The sequence below is a fragment of the Spea bombifrons genome, chromosome 2 (genome assembly GCF_027358695.1).
Source record: "Spea bombifrons isolate aSpeBom1 chromosome 2, aSpeBom1.2.pri, whole genome shotgun sequence".
Classification (NCBI taxonomy): Eukaryota; Metazoa; Chordata; class Amphibia; order Anura; family Pelobatidae; genus Spea; species Spea bombifrons.
In genome coordinates this window covers 92,963,668-92,988,588 of record NC_071088.1, presented here as the reverse complement: position 1 = coordinate 92,988,588, position 24,921 = coordinate 92,963,668, and the positions used below count along the sequence as shown (strand labels likewise).

Genomic DNA, 24,921 nt, shown 5'->3' with positions numbered 1-24,921 from the left:
AAGAGTCATTAATAGGCCAAGACCTACGTGATGGATATTACATGGATCTAAACAACATGTCCATGTAAAGAAGGTAAGATATAAAGCCGTACATTAAGCAGTGTGGACATGGTTGGTATTATCCTCCACCGGTCTTACAGAAAGCTTTGACACATTCACTCCCACTTTACCCTGCATGATAACACTTTAGTGATTATTTAAGAGCCATGATTTCATTCTTTGATATGTAGCATTTAATTATATTGCCTATAATGATTCTATTAATATAAATTATAAGGTAGCTCTTAGCACATTAACATTTTCAGTGCATTTACATTTTTTGTACGAAAGCCACAGAATCACTGAACGCCTCAATCTTTGCATTAAAGGGGCAGTGATACTACTTTCACGTACTATGTCCATCCATGCCAGTGAAACAGGTCTATTATAAAGGAGGAGCTTCGTAGAAAGTCCGTGGATAGGCTCAGGGGCTTATGGGATTTTTAAATTAGAATTTCTAGAGTGTAATATGACATCCATCTAATAATGGTACAGATATTTGCAATAATATTTAATAAGAAAAAAATGAACTAACTATGCCATGGTACCTCAATTAATTGTAAATGCATTTGGTATAAGGATACTGTATACTTATCAGCTCATCTATAAACTTCAGTAGTTACAGTCTAGCAGCAATGAATACTGTTGGCCTTCTAGTGCCTTACAAACTGCCCCGTACAATGAATCTCCTTCCGTGGTCCCAGACAGCTGGTTGAGGAAGCCTTCAACATGCTAATTGAAGCAATCCAAATGTTGCATTCACTGTGGTCCACAAACACATGACTTGGGGGCAAGATCACTTCCCAAATGTGTTCTAACTACTGTTACAGTTTATGGAATGGATACAGGCCTGTAGGATGTGAATGCAACTTGAAAAAGAGCATTAATCAATAAGACGCGTCCTCCTGCCGAAGTTTTCTGTTGAGGTTAATGACGGCAGAAACAAAGCCATCCAACCCAATTAAGTCTTCAGCAATTATGTTAATTGCATCTTTCTGCTTCCCTGGATGTTGCCTCTGCACCCATTTATATAGCAATGGAAGTTTAGGAATGGTCATTTTTCTCATGGATCCTAATGGGTGGCTCAAGATGTAGAACGCATTCTCTGTCAAGTTTAGACCGGCCGTGAAGAATCCAGCTGTGGAAAACACAAATCACAATGTGTCTGAGAACATTGAATTATACAGTATTGCATAGTGTTACAGCAAAAACGTACATTTTTAACTATTTTAGAACGCTGAAATAATGTGTGTCTATCACGTGCCAAGTTTATCATTTTTTTTCTGCAGGTTTGGGTCTGAATTGAAGCTTTATCATAAACTACATGTGGGTTATACTTAATGTTTTACAATACACTGATCCATTATTATTAAATGTATAGTTAAAGTCCTTGAAAATAATTTTATGAACAAGCCCAACTAAACTGAAAACGTGACCTTTCAAAACAATTTTTGACACCTTTATAATATAACAGATATTATATTCAAGTTACTTTTACGATTAAGGTTATGTAATGTGACAACTTTTAACTGCAGAATCTATCTCATCCCAAAAAGAGCCATTAAACTTGTTTGTCAATTTTTACACAAAGAGTTGAAACACTCTACTTATATGTAACGTGATCGTTTCAGATTATAATCTAAATGTGTGTTACTTAAAGCATACCTGGGAACATCCAAAGGAAAGTTACCCAGAGCACTCCTCTTATCTGGGGAGCAGCTTCATGTAAGAGTGGGGCTAGTTGCATGTAGCCTCGCAGCTGGACCTAGACAGCCTTTAGTTTGTGGTGGGGTGGTTGGGTAGGATGTGGTGTGGACCTGGTCAAATGATGCTCCTTGGACCAGAGAAAGAAGAAAATGACCAGACGAAGCAGGGCTTCACTCAGAGGCTTCAGGTGGAACACAGAGTTCCCAGTTATGGTGACAACTCTATATTTCTCTAAGTGTGGTAGTATGTTCACTACCTACTTGTTGGCTGGTCCAAATGACCCTACACAAAAGTATAGCAGAGTATATACCTGGCCGTCCATTCTGTTTTTTCTTCTCCAGAAAGTGAATTAATGTGCTGGTTCTAGTTGTGTTTGCCCACCAGTATGGAATCGAGGGCCATAGGTAGTTGTCTTTTAATGCTAAAGTGTTGTCATCAGAGATGATAACTTGGTAACCTTGTTTCCACATATTCCTCAGTGTAGGACATTCCTTGATAAAAGGAAACGTAATGGTAAGCCGATGGGTGATGGCCATGAATAAAGCATGTTTAAATCAGCACCACTTTATAAAAATCATGACACTGACTGGACTATATATTACTTTATCCACAAAAAAAAGTTAATGTCTCTTTTATACATACGTTTCTTGGGCATAACTTAGGATCAAGTATTCTATGAATAACGGAAGTGAAATGGGCGTGAAGATCTGGAGAAACTGCATCAAGGTCACGACAGGACAGGATGAGCACCTCTGTTGGGTGGGTCTTCAACCAGTCTAAGATTTCTTGTAATATCTTCTAAAAAAGGAAAAGAAAGTATTATTACATTCTTTTGTTACTTCCCCATTTGACTTTGCCAATTGTGAAATTAACTGTGCACTCTACACCAAGGCTAAAACAAAACTCTGCGCTAATTTAAAAGGAAAAGCAAACACACAATATTTCTTAGATGGTCAGATTCCAATAAATATCTCAAATTATTGCAAGGGTTTGATTGCAGTTGTTGTCACCAACAGTGGCACAACCAGTTATTAGGTACAGGGGAGCAATTACTTTTTCACATGGATGATATAGATTTTGATTAACTCTTTACCTTCAATAAACAAAATTATCATTTAAAACCTGCATTCTGTGTTTACTCACATTGTCTTTATCTTCTATTAAAACTAATTGGATGATCTGAAACATTTTAATGTGACAGGCAAAAATAGAAAAAAAACTGGTAAGGGGAAAATACATTTTCACAGCTCTGTAAATTTACTAAAAAGTGGCTTTTTCTTCTACGTGCCCAGGCATTTCATTAATCATCAAGAGGTCCCGGTTCTCTTCTATGAGCTGCGGCAGAACCAATGCAGCAGCAAAAGCTTTTTTGCCGGGAGAACATTGATGCTCTACCTTCAATCGTTAAGCATAGTTAACTAATTCGGCAGTACACAGGCTAAATTAAGGCTTTTGTGTTATGCAATATGGGTTACCTACCTTCTTCGCAGTAGATTTTACAATACAACCGCTTTACACTATTTATTGTTTTGTTTTCACTTCTCTTTTGTTTCAAGATTATATTCAAACAGAGTAATTACATAATAAACAGATAATAATTTGCCAAATTAGTGAGCGTGTTGCAATATAGTAAATTGACATTATGATTTTTTCAATTTGTTGATTAACAGGCAGAAAAAGCCCATCAGGGAAGTCACTGTCAACTCCCAGAACCGGCCCTCCAGCAGCTACTAAATATATGAAACAAATAAACTAATTTCAAGCTAAAAAGAAACCCGTCTCCAGCTCATTGTCTGGGGCATATGAGAAGGACTAAATGGGAAGATATTTGCCTCGGCTCCCGTTGCGCACTATTCATAACCTTCATCTGTTACACAAATATAGCCAGACGTTCATTCTTCTCTAAACATCTCCGTAACTTAACTATGCATTTTTAAGTCCGATAAAGTCGGTAAGATTTCTTCTGTTTGAAGGTTTGCTTATACCTTCATGGATGTGAACAACTTGCTTTGATCTGACAGGGAGGCTGAACACTTTTTAAACTGAAGGACATATTTTGTCCTTTATATATGCATGACCGTATTTTCTGTATCCTTACCTCCACTGTCACTGATGTGTAAAACCCATGAACAAAGTACAGATTGAAAGATGGATCATCTGGCCTGAGAGCTATCCGTAGGTCCAAGTATCTGATTCCAGCGTCCAGCTGCTCTCGGACACTTAAGCACTATTAAGGGTGGAATAATGTACGTAAGGTGAATATACTTGGCCATACATCATTTAAATATACATTTTAACTTCATCACATAATAGTTTACACTATTGCAAATAGATAGCAGGCACCATAGCCGGAATACCTGAATAAGTGCATCAGGTAAGTCACTAGGCAGCACAGATTAGTGGAAAAGGAGATGACACAACCCAAGACTTACACAGAGGCTCATTTAGTGTTGGGATAGAGAGAGAAACATGTTTGCTTTTGCTGTGATTATATTGATTGACTGGTATGTTAAAATAATAATTTTACAGGAGCCTGTAGAGTATCAATAAGGTTTAGCAGCCATAGGGAAAACGTATTAGCCAAGAGGAAAAAGTGGAAATCATTTCATGCCGTCTAAAACATACCATTATTTTGGCTAGTTTGCAAGATTTAAAAAATAATGAGATTTATACAAATTCAATATTTATAGATATTCGTCCTTATTTATGCTTCTACAAAAAGGTTGTCCCTAAGCTGCATTCTAGAATCAATACCCAAAGAGTATAAGCGAGCAGGGCCCTCTTTACCTATCTGTCTTTGTCTGCCAGTTCTGGTTTTGTCATACCCCTTGAACATAAGTATTGCGGAAATTGATGGCGCTATATAACTAAAATATAATAATAAGAAATATACAATACATAAGGGTTTGATCATTCTGTTCACAAGTAAAATGGGAACCTAACTCAAGTATTTTGTAAGAGTTTCTCCTGATCTACTGTCTACACTGGATTTCTTAGTGATTTATCCTCTGTCGTTTGTAATCTGTCTCTGATTTTGCCAGAATAGTCATAGTTTCTAGTAACTACAAGTCACCTGCCCCTGGCTTAAAAGCTTAACTAAAGTGCCTAGTGGGCTAATCACCAGATTCTACTCTCTCTCCTATTTACTAAATAGAGCGAGTGGTCTGTCTGTCTAGGTCCAATATATAGCGGAACAACCAATGAAAAAATTAAGAGAGATTCTTTTGCTGTCTACCTTGCGTATCTGATTATGCATTTACTCTGTTACTAAACTCTGGTTTGTTTCACTGTTTGTTTGCCTGTCACCACAATGTCTGGTCTGCTACTGGATTGGCCCCCGTAAACCTTAGAACTTCCTGATCCAACAGAATGGTATGAGGAACACATGTTAAGAAACTAAAAAGTTACCTGTGTTGTACTCCAATTGTAAATAAGTGAACGGACGATGTAGGGCACATACTTTGCAAGTGTCAGCAGAATTTTGGGCACCTCAGGACTAAATGGAGAGGTTTTGTCCAAACAGTAGCTCATAGTATCATGACTCCCTGAAAAAATAAATTGATGAAACTGGAAATCTTTTAAAAAGTTAGAGCAGCTGTTATACTGGCCATTAGTATTGCTGTTCATGACAAGTGCATGAAAGTATGGAATGGCCACCGGAAGCACTGCCAATTTGGCAGAAGCTTGCACCAGGTTATGTCCACCAAGAGATAAGACAGAAGATAAAAGAGAGAAGATGAAAGAGAAAGAAGACAGAAGAAAGGAGATGAAGAACAAGAAGATATGGAAATGGAAGCAGAAGCAAGAGTGGTCGGCAGAAAAGGTAGGGAAACATTTAGAAAGTGTGAGAGAAAAAGTGAATGAGTGTGGGAGTGAGAAAGAGTGTGTGAATTTTGGATAAAAATTCAAGTTTTTTGCTGTTGTTTTTGTCCGCTTCTTGGGGGGTCTCTTGTTTTGGTAGCTTCATGCGAAATACTGGATTAGCTAATTCCGTAAATTTACAATTTGTACGAATCGGAATGCACGAGTTTATTGACTAGTTTCTAAAAACACTTAATGTTTCACTGAGCCCCGATAGAACACTAAATAACATTACAATGCAGAAAGCACAGGCTTCAGCTAAACATCTTCTGGTGGAAACACAAAATGTGAATTGGGTACCTGGAATTGATAAATTATAGAGCGGGCAATCCCACAGTTTTTCAGGGAGATTGGACATCCACCTCTCATTATCTTCCAGCTGAATATCCGACTGGCACAAATACTCTTTCATTTGTAGGGTGCTTGATAAATGTTCTGTTAACACAAACAATATAATATGATTTCTTCTTATAGATGTTATTCATCAGTGAACAAAACATGAATTTGATCAGAATTATAAATATGAGACAGTATGTGTAACAGGATACCAAACAGGTGCTAATGACCATCTATGTAATATGTAGTTTGACACAATCATTTACTGAAACAAAAACAGCTGTGTAAGAGGCATAAAACTCACTAACGAGATGAGATTGCTGAAGATGGCTTAATGTCAAGGGTCATACACTATATCAAGACTGAGCACAGCAGTAGATATACTGCATCAGCAATATCTCTTCCAGGAAGAAGTTTCAAGGCAGACAGGGGTTTCCAGATGCTCTGTCCAAGCTCTTTTGAAGAAGCGCATAACAGGCAATGTTGAGGACTGTAGTCAAAGTGATTGGTCAAGGAAACTTAGTGCAGCAGATGAAAAACACATCATCCCTTTGCAATCAGAAGATATCCAGCAGCGCCATCAGCTCTGCATTGGCAGAAAACAGTGAGACCCGGGTACACCCATCTACCGTCCGGAGAAGTCTGGTCAGAAGCAGTCTTCATGAAAGACTTGTTCGAACTCAACGATTCACGGAAACACAGGAACAGGGGTATATAAAAATGGCAGCAAGTGCGCTGGACTGATGACTCAAAAATTGAATTGTGTGGCTGTATCAGAAGGCATTCATGTGTGTATGTGACTCTGTCTGTTTGTGTGACTGTGTGTGTAATGTCAGGTTAATTCTTCTCACTATCTATCCCCTCTCCCTCCCTTCTCACTATCTACTCTCCCCTTCTCACTACCCCCTCCCCCTCTTCTCATTATCTACCCTAACCCCCTTTTGTAGTTCACTTACCTTGCAGAAGTTCTGCAGTGGAAGCGTGAGGCCTCTGTCTTGCTGCTCTGCCGCAGTGCGTGCTGCTTCACTGATGAGCGCCGGAATATGATGTCATATTCTGGCGCTCAGCATGAAATGCCGGCACCGAGACCGAGCTAGAGGCCTCGCGGAGGAGGCTAAGGGGTGCTGAGCAGTTGCTGAAAACGTATTCATGAGTGACCGCTTGGCGCCCCTCTCTGGCAATCCGGAACATTATGGTCACCCTATCGGGGGCACATGAATAGCCAAAATCATTAAGAACTATCTTCAGCATAAAGAAGAAAAATCAGTCCTGGAAGTGATGCTATGGCCCTCACAGACAGCTGATCATGGGATTACATGAAGAGAGAGAAGCAACTGAGGCTGCCTAAACCCACAAAAGAACTCAGGTTAGTTCTCTGAGATGTTTGGAACAGTCTCCTTGCCGAGTTCCTTAATAAATTGAGTGCAAGTTTTGAAAAGGTGGTCACACAAATATTGATAAAATTTTCCTTCTGTTCACTCACTTTGCATTTTGTTAAATGATAAAAAAAACTTTTTAAAGCATTCTTACTTTACAGCATTTTTTTCCACCTACCTAAAACTTTTACACAGCGTTGTACAATATATACGCTATATGTACAAAAGTATTGGGGCACCTGACCATTACACTAACAGGGGCTTTTATGATATCGCATTCATATACATAAACATTAATATGCTGTGCCCCCCCCCCCCATTTGCAGTTATAACAGCGTCCACTCTTCTGGGAAGGCTTTACACAAGATTTTGGAGAGTTTCTGTGGGAATTTATGCCCATTCATCAAGTAGAGCATTTGTAAGGTCAGGCACTGATGTTAGATGAGAAGGCCTGCCTCACAATCTCCATTCTACTTTATCCCAAAGGTGTTCAATGTGGTTGAGTTCAGAGCTCTGTGTGAGCCAGTCAGGTTCTTCCACCACTGGGGCACAGTCATGATGGAATAGAAAAGGGCCTTCCCCAAACTGTTCCCACAAAGTTGGAAGCATAGCACTGTCTAAAATGTCTTGGTATTCTGAAGCATTAACATTACCCTTCAATGGAAGTAAAAGGGCCCATGAATAAAAGCTCCATTATCTCTTTTCCATCAGACTTTACAGTTGGCACAATGCAGTCAGACAAGAACTGTTTTCCTGGCATTCGCCAAACCCAGACTCGCCCATCAAATTGCCAGAGAAGTGTGATTCATCACTCCACAGAACACGTCCCCACTGCACCAGAGTCCAGTGGCGGCATGCTTTACACCACTTGATCAAACACTCAGCAATGTACTCGGTGATGTGAGGCTTGCATGTATCTGCTCGGCCATGGAAACCCTTTCCATGAGTCTACGGCTGCAGTTTTTGTGCTGATATTAATGCCAGTGGAAGTTTTGAACTCTTCAGCTATGGAATCAGCAGAGGGTTGGTGTCTTTTTCGCACCAATGCGCCTCAGCACTCAGTGACCCCGGCATCCTATCTCAGTACCACACATGCATTTACTTAGCTCTTCAGAATAACCCATTTTTTCACAAATGTTTGTAAATGAAGACTGCATGGCTAGGGGCTTGATCTTGATCTTAGTTCATATAAAAAACTTTTATTTAGCAATGAGTATTTGACAGCATGCTACATTACTAGCACTTTTTGGCATGTGTGTGTTTGCAAGTGTATTTTTATAGGGTGTTCTCAGAGGGTTGATTTATTGAGGGGGGATTAAGTAGTGGGTGAGGTGGGATGACTTTATATATATTTATTGGGTGTGAATACCTTTGAGTGTGTCTTAAAAAAAAATCAGAGACTAAAATTAAATCCCATACGAAACGCCCATAGCACCAGGGGATAAGGCGCAGTGGAAGCACCTGAGTGCAGTTCCAACTATATATATATATATATATATATATATATATATATATATATATATATATATATATATATATATATATATATATATACTATTTTTAAAACACAACAAAATAATTATTTAAAATTACTGGGGAAAAAACCATTTTGTAACTGTTATTGAACTTCAACACTCAACATCTTCAATGCTTTAATAATATTTTTTGTTTATAGAAACACCTCTGAAAAAAATAAAAGTTTTGAAGAGGTGGGATTGTAGAAACAACGTTCTGAAAGTAAATGTGTCTGATGAAATATTGTGGTCTGGTTCAATGTAGAAGAACTTTTGTTTTTGTGAACAAAATATATACTTCTAGAGGTCATCTACCATGGTATTTTATATATATATACTCAATATAAACTGAATTTGAAAATATCCCAAAAAATAAATTTATTCTGCAAGACTGTCAGCTTGCCAGCAGGGCTTCCTTTTACCTTATGTCTGATCTTATACTGTATGAAGTGCTGTATAATAATAATAATAATAAAATATATGTTAATAATAATAATGATAATAATAATAATCTTACAGGGGAAAACACCAGAAAAGCGAATGAAAAAAAAACATTGATTACGTGTTCCTGGAAGCATAACAAATGACACTTAGAATGAATAATATATTTTAACTATTTTTAGTAAATTATTTATGTAAAGAAACTCTTCAAAGATAAATGTCTTTTGATACTACAGCTTATAGTATGTATAGTGATATATATATATATATATATATATATATATATATATATATTTTACCTGTTCTTTTAGCCCCTCATATTACTCCACAGCCATACGTTAGAGAGATCTATTGCTGTTATATAATACAGCAGATCCTGTGACACCATCAGCCGCTCCAGGAACCTGCAAACCCCGACCTCCTCCACCCTGTTATTAAAAGAAACTCACCAGAGCTACCAGCAACAAAGTGCTCGCCATGCACAGCCAGCTGATGGCCAAACACACTCACTCCTCCGCCCACACCAGCACGTCACCCCTGCACGGGCACCCTGGGCTTGATGGGAGTCTTCTGGGTAGCCATTTGTGTGGAGAGGCGGCCAGCCCCTGGTCCCCTGCTGAGGTCAGGAAATCCCAGTGAGCGGGATGCTGGAGCGGACTAGACAGAATGAGGACAGGCTGGGGTTTGGGAACAGCTGCGCTAGTGGGGAGGAAGAAGTTCCGCAGCCACTGCACAGAGGGAGGAGACACACTGCACACACTGTATACACTGCACACACACATACACACACACAAGCTGCAGGGAACCTGGCTGGCCTGTGAAACTGGTTTTACTAGGAGCAGCAGACAGAGATTAATTAGTTACAGTTTGGAGACTTGTTTGTTTCATTATTTAGTAGCAAATATTTGCCTCTTTCATGTGTATATTAATGTGGCATTTATGTCAACTGAACACATTTTAACAATAAAAAAATATATATTTTCTTACAGTTTGACACACATACAGTTTGATACAGTATGTGTGTCATATATATATATATATATATATATATATATATATATATATATAGATATATATATATAGATATATATATTATAGATATATATATATATATATACTTTGTATATGCGGACAGCCCTCCTAATTCCAGAGTTTAGGTATTTCAGTCGCACCCAGTCTAGCAGGTGTATAAAATAAAGCACACAGGCAGATATCTCCATTGGCAAACATTGGCTGTGAGATGAGTTTTTATGTGATGGCCTCACTGGATACCACAAGTCAGTTCATGAAAATTCTGCCCTGCTACATTGGCCCCGGTCCATTGTAAGTGCTATTTTTGTGAAGCGGAAGCATTTAGGAGTAAGCAGCTCAGCCATGAAGCGGTAGGCCATGCGTACTCACAGAGCGGGGCCACTGAGGGCTAACGTACGTAACGGTCCTCTGCAGCATGGCTCATTACAGGGATCCAACCAGCAACTGTGTGACGGGAGCTTCATGAAATGGGTTTGATGGCCGAGCAACTGAACACAAGCCGAAGATCACTACCAAGCAATACCAAGTGTCATCTGGACCCAGATAGACTTCGCTATCTGTAAGTCTGATAGACAAATCTGGGTTTGGTTGATGCTGGGAGAACTCTACCCACCGGAATGCATAGTGCCTACTGTAAAGTTTGGTAGAGGAGGGCTAATAGTCTGAGGTTTCCAACTTTGTGACAGAACCTGTCCTGGTGTGTGTGTGAGTGTCTGTGTGACAGAGCCTGTCCTGGTGTGTGTGTGTTTAGGTTCAGTGTGGCTGATCCTGTCCTGGTGTGTGTGTTTGGGTGTCAGTGTGACAGACAGCCTGTCCTGGTGTGTGTGTTTGGGTGTCGATGTGGCAGAGTCTGTCCTGGTGTGTGTGTGTGTTTGGGTTCAGTGTGGCTGAACCTGTCTTGGTGTGTGTGTGTCGGTGTGGCAGAGCCTGTCCTGGTGTGTGTTTTGGGTGTCAGTGTGGCAGAGTTTGTCCTGGTGTGTGTGTGTGTGTTTGGGTTCAGTGTGGCTGAACCTGTCTTGGTGTGTGTGTGTGTCGTTGTGGCAGAGCCTGTCCTGGTGTGTGTTTTGGGTGTCAGTGTGGCAGAGCCTGTACTGGTGTGTGTCTGAAAGGCTTAAAATGGCTCATCAAATAGACATAATAATAGCACAAAGCACACAAATCTAGGCTTACTTATTTTATCTACATCTAAAATGAATAAAAATACTATACATAAATTAATATGAATAAAAATACCATGTGCATATGAAAACCTTGTTTTAATGTTCTAATTGTGTGACTGGATTAGAAACCAAACCATAATATAAGTACAACTGCAAAAAAACATGATGATACATTTTACGAAGATGACAAATTGAATATGGGTGGATTTATTATGTTTGTAGCATAACATTGAGATGGTAGACTGTAAGTAAAGAGAACCGCTGATAGTACAGTAAATGAGAAGCTCCTCTTTGTGGCTAGCCTGTTACTAGCCAGCAAACTGATTTGGTGGTAATCCCCTTACACCAAGTCCGGTAATCTGCAAGAAATAAGAATTAATGTTATTTTTGCAATCTATAGTAACTACAGAGAAGCAAATGTGAATGCCATGGAAAAAGTGCAAATGGGGCCTTTACCAGCATGCACTTATTACTGGTAGTGCTTAAGAGGTTAAACAAAAAGGATCTGAGTTTCACTACAGGTAATATTAAAATTGTATGGTAAATATCTTGAGAAAAACTCAAAATGGTGTATGTTAACATATAGATTGATTGATGACAAGTTTGTTCTATTAGTGACTGAGCCGCTTATTTGTGCGGTCTTCACTACACAAAACAAAAACATGAAAGTTAATGGGTTGTCCCCTCCTGCCCAATTATTATCCACACCAATGGTTGGATTCATGAAAAATAAAATTCAATGAGTTCAGGTTTGAGGTCCTGTAGAGTATAAATGAAGCTTACCTTGAAAATGCCTCCAGATGTGGGCTGACGTTTGCGTAAATCGTCATCCATCCCGTCACAGGCAGATGTTACATACATTTCTGAGTAATTCTCTCCTCCAAAGCAGCAGGAGGTTGTCTTGTCAATGGGTAGTTTTACAGTCTGTATCCGCTTTCCTGCAATGCCAACATACAATGTTTTTTTTTTAATCTTATGTGGAAGATAAAGGGTTTATATAGATTCTGGTCCAAAATCATGATCAATATTTCAAACTCTTAACTTAGAATTCAGCCTGTGCACTCCAAAATACATGGGAGACTGGATACAATCCTATAATACTACTGATAATGAGTTAAAAGTTAAAGCAATTGTCCCATTTTATAAAATGAGTATATGCAGCAAGGGACACAAGAGACATTGTGTGCTATGGGTGCTGGAAAACAAAAATAAAATAAAGAGTAGAATATTTAGCATAGTCTACAGTCGGAGAGGGTAAATCCATTGGGTATTACATTTATATTTGTATACACCTGTGGGTAAAATAATGGAAATTATTATTTATCGTTATTGTTTAAAATCTTAGTTGACTGCGTTCTGTGTTCTTTGACCAAGATGAAATCATGATTTTTTTTCTTTCATCCTTATAGAGGTTATTATCTTCAGAAACAAGCTTGTCCTAAATAATCCACATTATCAATTTAACGGCTTGGCTTTGTAAGCTACATATACAGTATCGTTAAACTGTACCAGTCTCAGGATCAATACGGATCACCCTTCCTCCACTGTAACAGGCCACCCAAAGTTTTCCTTCTGCGTCTATACACATGCCGTCTGGGATCCCTTCATCCGACTCCAGCTTGTACAGATGCCTGCGGTTTGCTGTAACAGGGGAATAGAAACTTGTAACCACAAATGTAGGTACTTATTGTGTCATCATGTCCCAAGAATATTATCAATCGTCTTTCTACCTAAAGATATTCTAGAAGTTAATTTTCTTTCTCACCATTCCAACTTTCCCCTACATCCTACAGGAAGATTGGAGGTGTTGATTCATGCTGTATATTATGAAAACTTGGACTGGGGGACATATTTGAGGGTTCCCATTCACTTTGGGGGTAATGTATGAGCAGTTCTGGTGCAAAGTGGTACATGTAGAGCAGTCATCAGAGGTATTCCATTGATTTCCATGATGGTACAACCATTTTGCATTACAAAAGCTTGCCATATATAACCTATTATTGTTCTTGAACCATCATTACACTTCATAAATCTATGGACACAATATTATATTATCTATGAGAGCACTGTTTTCATCAAAATTAAATACTTACAGGACTTTCCAGTTTTCACATCATAGTCTAATGCATCAACATGATACGAGAGACTGTCTATGTAATAGAGGGTTTTGTGATCCAGTGACCAGTCTATGCCATTAGAAATATCCACCATGTCAAAGTGTTTCACCACACTACGGTCCGGATAGAGGGTGTATAGGGAGCCCTGGTTTCTCTCCACAACAGCTGGTCTGATCTCCTGAGACATGGTACCTAGGAGCAACATAGTGATATGAACAGCTTGCATGCCTCTATTTGAAACCAATAGCTCTTTTCAGTAGATAATGACTTTCATTTCATGTTTCTCCATCCATGTTGGTCTGTTCCAAGGTGGAATGGTATGGCCAGTCAACTGCCTGGGGTAACTGAATCAGGAGGGCACCTGGCAAGTATAATGTTACAGTGTATGTCTGGGTGAGTGTAATGTGAAAAGGGTACTTATACTAAGGACCTCCTTTCCTTTGTTCATAAAGTTTGTAAAACCTATCTGCATATTTTCTCACATTTACTTTATTATGTTTGTTTGTTTTTTCCAGTATTTTTTTTTTGTATTTTATGAGTTGAAATTATTCCAAATATCTATCATAATTAAGCATCTATCAATACCTTTGTGGGAACTCTGAAATATACTGTTCGGATTATAAACAAAGGATAAAGATTTAGTGTCCAGTGTTTTAAAAATATTGTGTTAGGTATAGGTTAGTTCTAACAGAAATTGCATACAAACAACCAATGTTCTATTTCATGACCCTAGAACACCATGTACCTGCAAGGAATCGTCCTTGAGGGTCAACCTTCCCATCATTAAAGCGATTGTTGGGTTTGTCTTCATCAACACGAGCCAGGGGGGTTAACTTCTTGTCTTCCCAGTTGAGGGCTGAAAAAGTGGTACCTGTGGCAACTACATAACCGCCTGACTTACGAAGCCCAACAGAGCCAACTGGGTCATCTGTAGGAAGGTGATAAATACAAACGAATGATATGTATATAGCACAGAACATAATTTCAAAATAACATGATCTAAAAAGTGCACGATGTGCATAGTTCAATGAAATGAAATTATATATATATATATATATATATATATATATAAACATTTCTTATAAAAAAATTCAATTGTTTTAATTATCTAAATCAATGAGATCTCAATTAAAAATGGAAAAACTAGTGTATTACAATTATGGAACTTTTTTACTAAAATGATACCTCACTGCAATAGATTCAATTTAAAACAAATATAAATACCGGTATATAAAAAGCGAAAAATAAAAGACATTTTACATTTTTTGTTTGTTTACTTATAATATGAGTGTGTTGTAGGGAATTGCACACCGATTTTGTAGCTGCTGTTGTGCACCTTTTGGTGCTGAGTTTCACAACTTTTAGGTTTGTAAATCATAAACATAGGTTTTATTTTTATTATTATTTATTGCTTTATATACACCATCATAACCCACAGCCCTGTGCAATGGGTACCACGCCTTTAAATGGTTTTTGCCTAAGGTCCCACCAAAGCCAAGAGCTGACCCTGCTTATCACAGTGCCTGAGCAAAATGTAGGGATATTGCTAGGAAGTATATACGTGACCTAAGGCTTAAGCACATAGCAAGACTTGTAATGATATATTCTTCTGCACAATAGGTATCCCACACACACATATTTGAAATCCGAAAAGCATTTGTCATTCTCCTTAATATCCGTGCGCACGGATGTCCCAGACTTTAGGCTGATAAAAACATTGCTATTGGAACTAGATGGGGGAGATTGGGGTCTGATCCCTGCAGATCTCTCCGGAGGTGAAAGTCATCACGGCGATATCAAGTGCACATAATAATGGCAGGGAATGTACCGATAAACTATCTTCAAAAATAGTCCACATTGGACTACTACCAGTGATTGTGTAGCGCTTTTTTAGTCCCCACTTCACATCTTGATGTACAATAAAAACATGTTGTGGCCCATATAAAAGAGAGGAGGTGGGACTGAGCGGTCTTTAATTCCCTTATTGCTCTCCTGCTCTGCTGACAGCCAGTGGATTGGGTCTTTTTCATCCCACCCGCCAGTGATGGGAACCAAGAGAGTGGGCTCTTCTGCGAGGGACACACTGGATCCTGCTGCATGTCGAACTACAATAATGGATTAGTTAATATATGTTTTATATAGACCCATGATGTCGAATTTTCACCTTGAGGATGAACCTGCTGAAAAGACCTCAAAATCTAGTAAATTTGGCGATGCCATTGAACATTCCAGGAGTGATATAGGAAAAACCAATGGGTTACCAATAATGTGCTGCTGCAAGGAATTTTATTTGGGTGATTAGTGTACCTTCATTCATTACTTTATTCATCAGCGTACATGCTTCATTTGGAGGTTGATCTTCATCCACACTTAAGGTATGACGTTGAAGGCTCCACGCCTTTTGTAAGCGATTTACAAATGGTGTGTTTATCACTAAGAGTCCTGTTAAAAGCCTAGATCGTTAATAGTCTGGGGTAAGAGAAACCTCTGTCCCCTGGAGCCCCCTATTTCAGCACCTTGGACAGCAGAGGTAATGTGCCTTAACCTGCTAAAGCACAAATAGTTCACTATGGAATCCATTTCTCTGGATGGCCATAGGCTTGACATGCCCACGCAAAGTCCGATTCTGGACCATGTCACTAGAGGAGAATGCGCTCCCCTAATGTCTGCCAGGAGAAGCGGCTATTTCAGACAGCCAAGGGTAAAGAAAAATTATGGACTTCTCCTTTAAATCCACGCAAACGTGGGCAGTCTAGTTTACTACTTTGTAGCATGTGCTGATCATTGTTGGAAAACAGCTGCACTGCTACTGCAATAAAGTATCTCAGTACGCCGCAGATAGACATTTCCCATTATATCACGGCTTCTAAACAATCCTTGGCTGGAGACGGCCAACTTACCTAAAGATACACTCTGAATTTCATTGGTTTTGGGGTTCCATCGACAGACCTTCTGTCCTGTGATATCGACATAGAGCAGCGTCCCTTCCTTTTCCTCCCATACTGGAGACTCTCCAATCCTGTAGCGCTCATTCACAACACACTCGATCTTGATGGAAGTCATGGCTCTGTGGTGCAAAATATTAAACTATAGATCAACTCTGGCAAGCCTATGTAAAAAATTAGTTTTACATAGGTAAAATAATGGTATTAAACCCCATGCAAAGAAACCTTCAATACATTGCTTATGACATCATATTGTAAACGGCTCTATTTTTAGCCCCGCTGTGCAATGTGTCTACTAGAGAGCTGCGCTTTAAAAACATATAGCCCTGCTATATTACTGGGCAACGTATATCACAGAGCTATCTGCTAGGACGTATCCAGTAACTTTCTTCCTGTTCTTCACGGGGATCACATGATGTCTCATGTGACCCAGAAAAACAAAACTTTCTTGTGCTCTACGACACTGAAAAATACATTTGGACAACCAGCAGCATTCTGTTCTCCATCTAGCCAGTCTCTATATTGACATAAGAATAAAAAATTTTTACTTCTGGATTTTTCAACAAAAACAGGAACTGCACGCACTAAACGGTCCAAAAAAAAATAAATAAAAAAAAATACACAAAATTAGCTGCCACATCACAAGTGTTGGTATAACACAGTATATATATATATTTATGTATTTATATATATATATATATATATATACACACATATACACACACAGCTAGTTAGCCAGTTAGTTCAATCGGCTGCCCCCCAAAAAACCACTTTTTTTTTTATATTGGTGCATTTTTACACAAAACTGCTGATTGACCTAGAAATATTAGTTTAAATTCCCAGAATATTTGTTAGCGAAGCAGGTGCTTATGTAGCACAAGGCACTGAAATTATAGATGACTCATTAAAACAAAAGTTAATGCTGAGTTAATGCAGTTAGTGCCAGTATTGCGTCCCTCAATCACTGGCAGAGAGCGCCACCTACAGGATGAAAGCAGCAATTCTTCTTCTAAAAAAAAGAAGAATTCCCTTCTTTTCATAGGGAATGCATTTTTATAGCCCTATGCAGTTTATAGGAGAATCCCATGAAAAAAAATAATGTTTTTTGGAGCATTAAATACAGCGCTTTATACAGTAATGTAGTTTAGCATCGATAATAACCTGGTATAATTTTGTTTCGTTTCAACAAACTTCCTTTGAGCCGATTCTTTATAGGAATGCTAATAAAGTCCTGCTTGTACAATGACATCCTTTTGTCCATAGATTTTTTAATAAGTAATTGACCATCTGAGTGATTAAGACTGAGTCATTCTACTGTTTACAAAAACACACTATGATAAGGAGTCAAGGGTGTTTGGTAGGTTCGGCTAAGATAACAAGAACTGGAACGAGAACAATCTCACCCCTGGCAAGAACACATACAAACGACTAATATGCAGTTGGCTGAAAACATTATGCAAAAACTAGAAGTGTTTTATATAAAAAATAATAATATATATATATATGTCTTCCAAATCATTTTAAATGCTCCGTAAACCTAATGACTCAGCATTTAATAGTGCTTCGCTCCCTTAGAACACTGTTTTCCAACATAAATGAACCATATTTTTAAAATACAATCCTGAGAAATTTTCTGCCATGATTTGTATCAATAATAAGAAATAATAATAATATTAATAATAAAGAAATGCCTCAATAATAAATAAATTGCAAATGAAAATAGATAAGGCTTGTTTCGATTTGAGATACATATGGAATTGATCGTAGAATCCCTCTCAGTTTTGACATCATATTGATTATTTAAGGTGTTTTTAAACATCAAATCATAGCTGAATATATGAAATATATTTAATAGAATTTAAAGTAAAAGTTTGTTATTTTGTAACTATGCTTTAAGGAAAGACTTAATAGATTTTCATGGACAGGTAATAAATAATATCCTGGGGCAAAAGTCTCAATCAGGGGACTGTCCAGTGAAAACGATGGACGCCTGGTCATCGTAATTCAACAGGACTGCCTGATCGCCCAAGAGTCTGGCACAGCTTACCCATTACATAAGCAGTATCGGATTCTGGCCTTGGCCTCTTGGGCGATCAGGACCCCGACCCCTGATCACGGACCTCCTCAACCATCCCATTAAAAGTATGTAGGACTGTGCATTGTAGGCACGTTCTCCATTGTTTATTTCCACCGAGTGTTGTAAGTCTTTAAAAGGTAGAGCGCCGAGATATTACATCATATCCCGATGCTCAGGACTAAAGACGGTGGTGCAGCCTGGGCAGCTGGTGGCATGATAGTTGAAGCGAGATGGGTAAACTCTCCTACAAACAGTTCCTTAAAGATTCCTTAAAGTTACTTAACTTTTAAGCCACTCCGTATTATGTGATTTACCACATTACAAAAGTTAGGCAAGTTTTTCTTTTTACCGCGTTTAGAATTATGTCCTGTTCCATTTGGGTTGTAATACGAGGCCATCCCAATACTTTTGTCTGCAGAATTTACTTACTGTGTTCCTGTTAAAACGTAGAGATGTTAAACGGCACAGGACCTGCTGTGGTTAAAGATCCTCTGGCTGCAGCACAGAACAACTATTCCCACTTTATATCTAAGAGCTTGTTAATATTTAACTCCATCGAGTAATGCACCTTTCACATGTTTGACAGAAATCAGCTTATTTTATTAACAAGGGTTTTCTTGGCTAATGATCCAAACCCTTCAGCTTTTGTCAGCATTTACTCTGTTGAATTAGAAGTGTGGAGGGATGTAGGTGGACAAACCCCAACCAGTTCCCTCAACTGTATCATTGCCTAATGATTGCTAGGAACTGGGTAGCAATATTTAAACCATTAAAGTCAGACGAATAAAGAATACAGAAAGCTTTCAGATGTACTCGCCAACTGATGTACCCTCGGTCTAAAATATTCTGGGCAGGTCCTTTAGAATCCGTACTTTAGATCATTTCTGTCCCACCAGAAACCTTCCCAGATATCTATCTATTAATATCCCAATAGGAGAAGCTTACACACGTAAATGTTATAGGGATTGGATATTGTAAGTTTGATACACAGTATATGGCCAAAAGTATCCGGTCAGCCCTCCTAATTATTGAGTTTAGGCGTTTCAACTGCACCCATGGTTAACGGGCGTATAAATTCACACATTCAGAAGAATGGATTGTCAGTTTGTTGAATAGATCTGCCCATGGCAATAGAATGGGTCGTAATGAAGCGCTCAGTGACTTGAATGCACAGTGCCTACTGTAAAGTTTGGAGGAGGAGGGATAATGATCTGCAGCTGTTCTTCATGGTTTGAGTTAGGTATTGTACTTCTAGTGAAGGGTAAGGTTAAGAGGACCATCATTTGAGAGTTATTTCCCTGTTAGTATAATGGTCAGGTGTCCCAATACTTTTGTCCATATAGTGTATATACTTAGGAAACCTATTTGAAAATCTATCATCCCACACAGTCCCCACCACTGAAGCCTACATTGCAAGTAAGCTTTAGCAGGGCCAGCCGTTTGGGGCGAAGTTTAAAACGCCGCCCCCCCCCCCCGCCGACCTTCTCATTATCTACCCTATCCCCCCCTTTGTACTTTCCTTACCTTTCAGCAGTCCTGCGGCGAGTCTCCCTGCTCTGCCGTGGTGCGCGCTGCTTTACTGCTGAGCGCCGGAAATGACGTCATATTCTGGTGCTCAGCATTACAAGCCGGCACCGAGATCGAGCTAGAGGGCTCTCAGAGGAGAGAGAGGGGCGCCGAGCGCGTACTGATAACTTGATAAGGGAAAACCTCTCTCTCCTCCGCTTCAAAAAATAAAATAAAAAAGGCACTCTTCAAAAGTGCCGCCTGGGGCAATTGCCCCACTCTGCTCCATGGTAGGGATGGCCCTGAGCTTTAGTTTAGTAATGGGAAAAAATGTTATTCAATTTGAGATGAAGCTACAGCTTACCAGCCTTTCCTCATTTCATACCAATTATTTGCATTGAAATCATTGTGAGCTTTTTCTGCTCATGAACACTGGGAATTAAAGAATATTTCAACATAATCATATTCCATCCCCTATAGATTGTAAGCTTGCAAGTATGAGACCTACTTGAGATACATAGTTAGGTACCCTACTCAATATAAATTTGCCACTTACAGGGGGGGGAATGGCCCTTAACTCTGTATTATACGGGGCCAACTCAATACTTATGGCGTAGCGAAGCATGCAAGATGAAAAGGCAACTTACTTTAGTGAATAAACATCTATCATTCAGCAATCACAATATTATTATATGTGTTAAATACTGTAGCAAGTTTAATAATGTTATTTGCAATGAAATACACATAAAAATACGCTACTGCAACAGTGTTCTTCCTTGAACGCTCAGACCTAGTGTCGCCAGCGTTAGAAGCTGCTTGTTGCCTCATAACAGTGATTACTCAACATATGTGTATTTTTGCATATTAGTGTTTTTAGGTATTTCACAAGTAATAATTAACCAAAGTATAATTTTACCTTTGTCAGCGTCCACATAGTTAGCTAATTATTGAACACCGGTTGTAGCTTTTTATGTTAAATTGTATCAGATCACTCTGCATGTCCGATAAGACAATGGAAATGAAATAAGTTAGTTTATGCATTTGTGGCGTCACCTACTTGACTTCAGCATTATGAAGGTCCAACCCCAGTGAGCTTCTGCTGGAGAGTTTAGCTGACCATATATGAATATTTAGAGTGGTGCTTCTACTCCTTGGCTCCATTATACATTAGGAAGAACCAATCCCTATGAGCTTGTCATATCTAATGTATAGTTTAATACATGACATTTCTCCTCACCCACTGAACTATACGTTATAGAGGGCCTCGAGTTTGTCCAAAATTGCTCACAAAGGACCGGTCCAACCGGAAGCATATAAGTTTGTGCAAACATGAGAATGTGTGTAAAACGTGTACCGGGCAAATGTGGGTTAGTAGGAGGTGGGGGGTGTCAAGGGGCAAGTGGGGCCACGTGGTATTACCTGTCGCTTGGGTCAGAAGGTTCCAGGACTCTCTGGCCAACTCAACCCTTCTTGCTGGAGAAACCTGCCAGTGTTGACTCTCCCTGCCAACTCTCCCTATAGCGTATGGCCTCTGAAGTCTCTAAATAATAGTTTAAAGATCAAGCATTATTCTTTATAGAGCTATTAGCCATAACATTATTTTTCACTTCCACTTTCCTTAAGTAACCCCATTAATGACCACAGGGGCTCCACTCACAAGATTATTAGCCTTTCCATTTATTCCATATATAAAAAGCCAGCAGGGAGTGCTTTTTCTAAGCTGTTAGAGGTAAAATAGCCAGAAGACCCTTTATACTCCAACCGTACCAAAGAAATTTTGGCTTGAGCACAGAGACCGTTAACAATATAGCGTCACTTTGTGTTGATGGTGGATAGCACCGGGTAATGGACCATGCAGTGAAAGGTGTCTTAACTGAATGGTGCAGGGGTATGCTTATGGAAACTACTTTGTGTTATGGCCACCCAAACAATGCACAGAATGCACAAGGGCCACCAATAACCAAAAACTGCATGTAATACTTCCGTGCACCAGAAATATGTGCAATGGTGTTTGCTGATTATAACAGGCCTCAATTGTGGATTATAAAAACTACACAGACGTATTGGCCATGTTAGCAGCCATCAAAGATAGGAGCCGTGCAGCCCTGGTGTACACCATGGGGGTAGCCATCCCATCGTCCTGTCCTCTGTGATAATTCCTAATCTCTGTTGAGATTCTCATTACCGTTGCTTGGTTTAGGAAGCCTACGTAAGAGTCGGGGAATCAAAAACGCATTGTAAACTAAATTATATATTTTTTTTTATAACAATTTGGATTGTAAATAATTGATCACGTTTTCTATAAATTAAAAGGATTTCAGTAATCCTAATACGTGTTGCATAAAGATAAAAGTTGATACAAGTTTTCATTGATAAATAAAGGCCTGATCAAAGGTTAAAGACTGGACCCGCGACAATGTTTAACCGCGATAGTGATTACCTTTTCACTTTGTTTTTTTGTAGAATGCAGATTTTGCAAAGTAGTTCGATACGCTGGGAAGATTCACAACACTAAATAATGCCGAGAGGATAACTAATAGTATCTGCTACAAACAAGAACCCAATTGTTGGCATTTTACACACGTCAAAGCTCAACAAAGAGGTCATAAAATATCAGGTAGCCAATTACATAATTTAATGAAAAAGTACTTGTAAAACAGGGATATCAGAAAAAGGCTCAGTCCGTTTTTCAAAATTGAATATATATATATATACATATTTATATATTTAAAATGCAAAACATAAAAACAGATGTTAAAAGATTAAAATAAGTTTACCCACCAAATTATGAACGTTTTGGCAGAAAGTTTTACGGCCAATGATTTTAAACGTAATAGGTCTCCTTCATGAACACATACTGCATTGAAAGTGTATAGGAAAACGTTTTGTGGAAGCACTAGTAATCAGTGACCTCCGACGTGAATAGCACCACTGTGTCTTCATAACACACATCAGATCGTTAAATAGCTTAAATACATTTATAATATATACGAGGCAGGGACTGTCACTTGTTCTTATACACTTAACATTTTTAGAACAGAGTGAACTTTCCATGAAGTCACTTACAAGCTGGGTTCAACCTAGAGAAAGGTTTAACCACCAATCAACTTAGGTGAAATCGTGTGTAGTAAGGACAGCATACTTAAATAATTCCCCGTATATAATTGCCTTTTCGTAAACCTGTAGTGTCTTAAAGGAAAGAATTGTTTCATGTGTATACAGCTGCAATCCCCTCACGTGCGTATTAATCCTCACATGTGAACAGAGGTAGATTTTGTGCGTTATGTCAAATTGGTAATAAGCCATTGGCTCTACACACAAATAATACAAATTTAGATCTCTCTTTATAAAGCTCTTTCTGAGCAAAAGGGTTATATCAGGCCTATTAATCCCCTATCCCTATAAATCTACTTATGTGTATGGATATATACATGCACGCACGCACGCACGCACGCACAGAGTAGACAGCAATTGTATACACACAAAAGAACAGGGACAAGAAAGAAAGCATGCACATTTTGTTACAGGTGTCCGGGATGGGAAAGACAGCATTGCTCTCGGGATTGTGGAACTGGGAAAAGGAGATTAAGAGTACATAAAGAGTTATTGTGTACCAACTTCTGGGCTTGTCCCTTGTTCTGCTTGGTTTCCAAATATAACCGGGGATAATTCACTAGTGCAAGTGTAAGGAAACATCGAAATGTTCCCTTCATGTGCCTTCTAAACATCAAATTATTAACCAAAGGCATCGGGCAGATTCAGACACTTCATTATATATACACGTGAACAGAACAGGCTGTTAGTGTTAACAGCGTGATCCTTTTGTTTATAAAAACATCGTATTGTAAGTCTACTTAGAACATATTTAACCTTGGGGTTATTAGCCATAAGACAGCAAGAACAGAGCTATTTGGCTCAATTCTGGACAAATTTGGGCACAAACATAATGTGGTTGATATATAAATAGCGTATCTGGTACAATGTGGTATATTGCCATGGAAACCAATGGAAGACTCCTGTGCCATTTCTATCACTTGACTCCAGATTTGCACTTTATAATCACAAGCCATGACCATTTACTTGGTGTATGCTGTGCTGTGTGTGGTGGATAAAGGTAGGGACTGATAGATGACCTTCTTTCATCCTTGCACCGAGAACCACAAAGCCTTTGTTAATCTGAATGACTGACAGACATGGAAAATTATGATTCCTAACAAAAAAAAAAAAATAACTTTTTGGAAAACTGGATTAACCTGGGTTAAGGTTTTTCAGGAAGACACGAGATAACATGATTTACAGTAAACAAATACAAAATTTTAAAAAGCAACGTTGAAAACAACATTTATGCTGTAGTGTGCAACATGCTGAGAGTTGTAATGTAATTTTCTATCTACACTATATGACCAGAAGCATTGGGACAGCCCTCCTGATTATTGAATTTAGATGTTTCAGCCACAACCATTGCTAATAGGTTGAATAAAATCAAATATTGGCCATAGAAGGGGTTGTACTAAACAGCTCAGCGACTTTTAATGTGGCGCTGTCATAGGATGCCACGAGGCAGTTCATGAAATTTCCGACACGGTTTGATGAGTTTCGCGTGGAGAAACTCGAGTGGCCCGACGCCACTGAACACTTTTGGGATGAAGTATAACACAGATAGCGAACAAAGCCGTCTCATCAAATATCAGTGTCCGATGTGACCTCACAAATGCACTTTTGGCCGTATTAATGCCCATGGTTTTGGAATTGGATGTCGAACAAGCTCAACTAGGACAGGCGTCCACATACTTTTAGTCATATAATGTAT

General features: G+C 38.8%; 2 protein-coding genes across 4 annotated transcripts; both read right to left on the bottom strand.

Moving 5' to 3' along the window:
- Window positions 1-910: 910 nt before the first annotated feature.
- On the bottom strand, window positions 911-10,027 carry PLCXD1 (phosphatidylinositol specific phospholipase C X domain containing 1). 2 transcript variants are annotated; one of them, XM_053457511.1, is made up of 7 exons: window positions 9,574-10,027; window positions 5,908-6,042; window positions 5,155-5,291; window positions 3,845-3,973; window positions 2,389-2,544; window positions 2,057-2,237; window positions 911-1,177 (listed from the first exon to the last, which is right to left on the bottom strand). In XM_053457511.1, the coding sequence occupies exons 2-7, from the start codon at window positions 6,017-6,019 to the stop codon at window positions 927-929; spliced, it is 966 nt and encodes a 321-aa protein (XP_053313486.1). In that variant the 5' UTR covers window positions 6,020-6,042; window positions 9,574-10,027; the 3' UTR covers window positions 911-926. The 2 variants fall into 2 exon arrangements, with proteins under 2 accessions (XP_053313486.1, XP_053313487.1); XM_053457512.1 differs by having other exon boundaries at window positions 9,724-10,027.
- A 1,516-nt stretch (window positions 10,028-11,543) lies between these two features.
- Window positions 11,544-19,104, bottom strand: RGN (regucalcin). Of its 2 annotated transcripts, none has more exons than XM_053457510.1 (7): window positions 19,035-19,104; window positions 16,484-16,650; window positions 14,329-14,511; window positions 13,560-13,775; window positions 12,976-13,107; window positions 12,250-12,404; window positions 11,544-11,825 (listed from the first exon to the last, which is right to left on the bottom strand). In XM_053457510.1, the coding sequence occupies exons 2-7, from the start codon at window positions 16,644-16,646 to the stop codon at window positions 11,775-11,777; spliced, it is 900 nt and encodes a 299-aa protein (XP_053313485.1). In that variant the 5' UTR covers window positions 16,647-16,650; window positions 19,035-19,104; the 3' UTR covers window positions 11,544-11,774. The 2 variants fall into 2 exon arrangements, with proteins under 2 accessions (XP_053313485.1, XP_053313484.1); XM_053457509.1 differs by lacking the exon at window positions 19,035-19,104 and adding an exon at window positions 16,754-16,904.
- Between the last annotated feature and the right edge of the window lie 5,817 nt (window positions 19,105-24,921).

Bases quoted from the DNA above. Each gene is read 5' to 3' on its own strand.
- RGN (XM_053457510.1), bottom strand. From the start codon at position 16,646: ATGACTTCCATCAAGATCGAGTGTGTTGTGAATGAGCGCTACAGGATT. The intron at 13,776-14,328 runs GTACATGGTGTT...TGTTGCTCCTAG, and splicing joins TCAAGGACGATTCCTTGCAG to GTACCATGTCTCAGGAGATC. The intron at 13,108-13,559 runs GTAAGTATTTAA...CCCCTGTTACAG, and splicing joins TGTGAAAACTGGAAAGTCCT to CAAACCGCAGGCATCTGTAC.
- PLCXD1 (XM_053457511.1), bottom strand. From the start codon at position 6,019: ATGAAAGAGTATTTGTGCCAGTCGGATATTCAGCTGGAAGATAATGAG. The intron at 5,292-5,907 runs GTACCCAATTCA...TTATTTTTTCAG, and splicing joins CTATAATTTATCAATTCCAG to GGAGTCATGATACTATGAGC. The intron at 3,974-5,154 runs GTAACTTTTTAG...CACCCTTAATAG, and splicing joins ACAATTGGAGTACAACACAG to TGCTTAAGTGTCCGAGAGCA.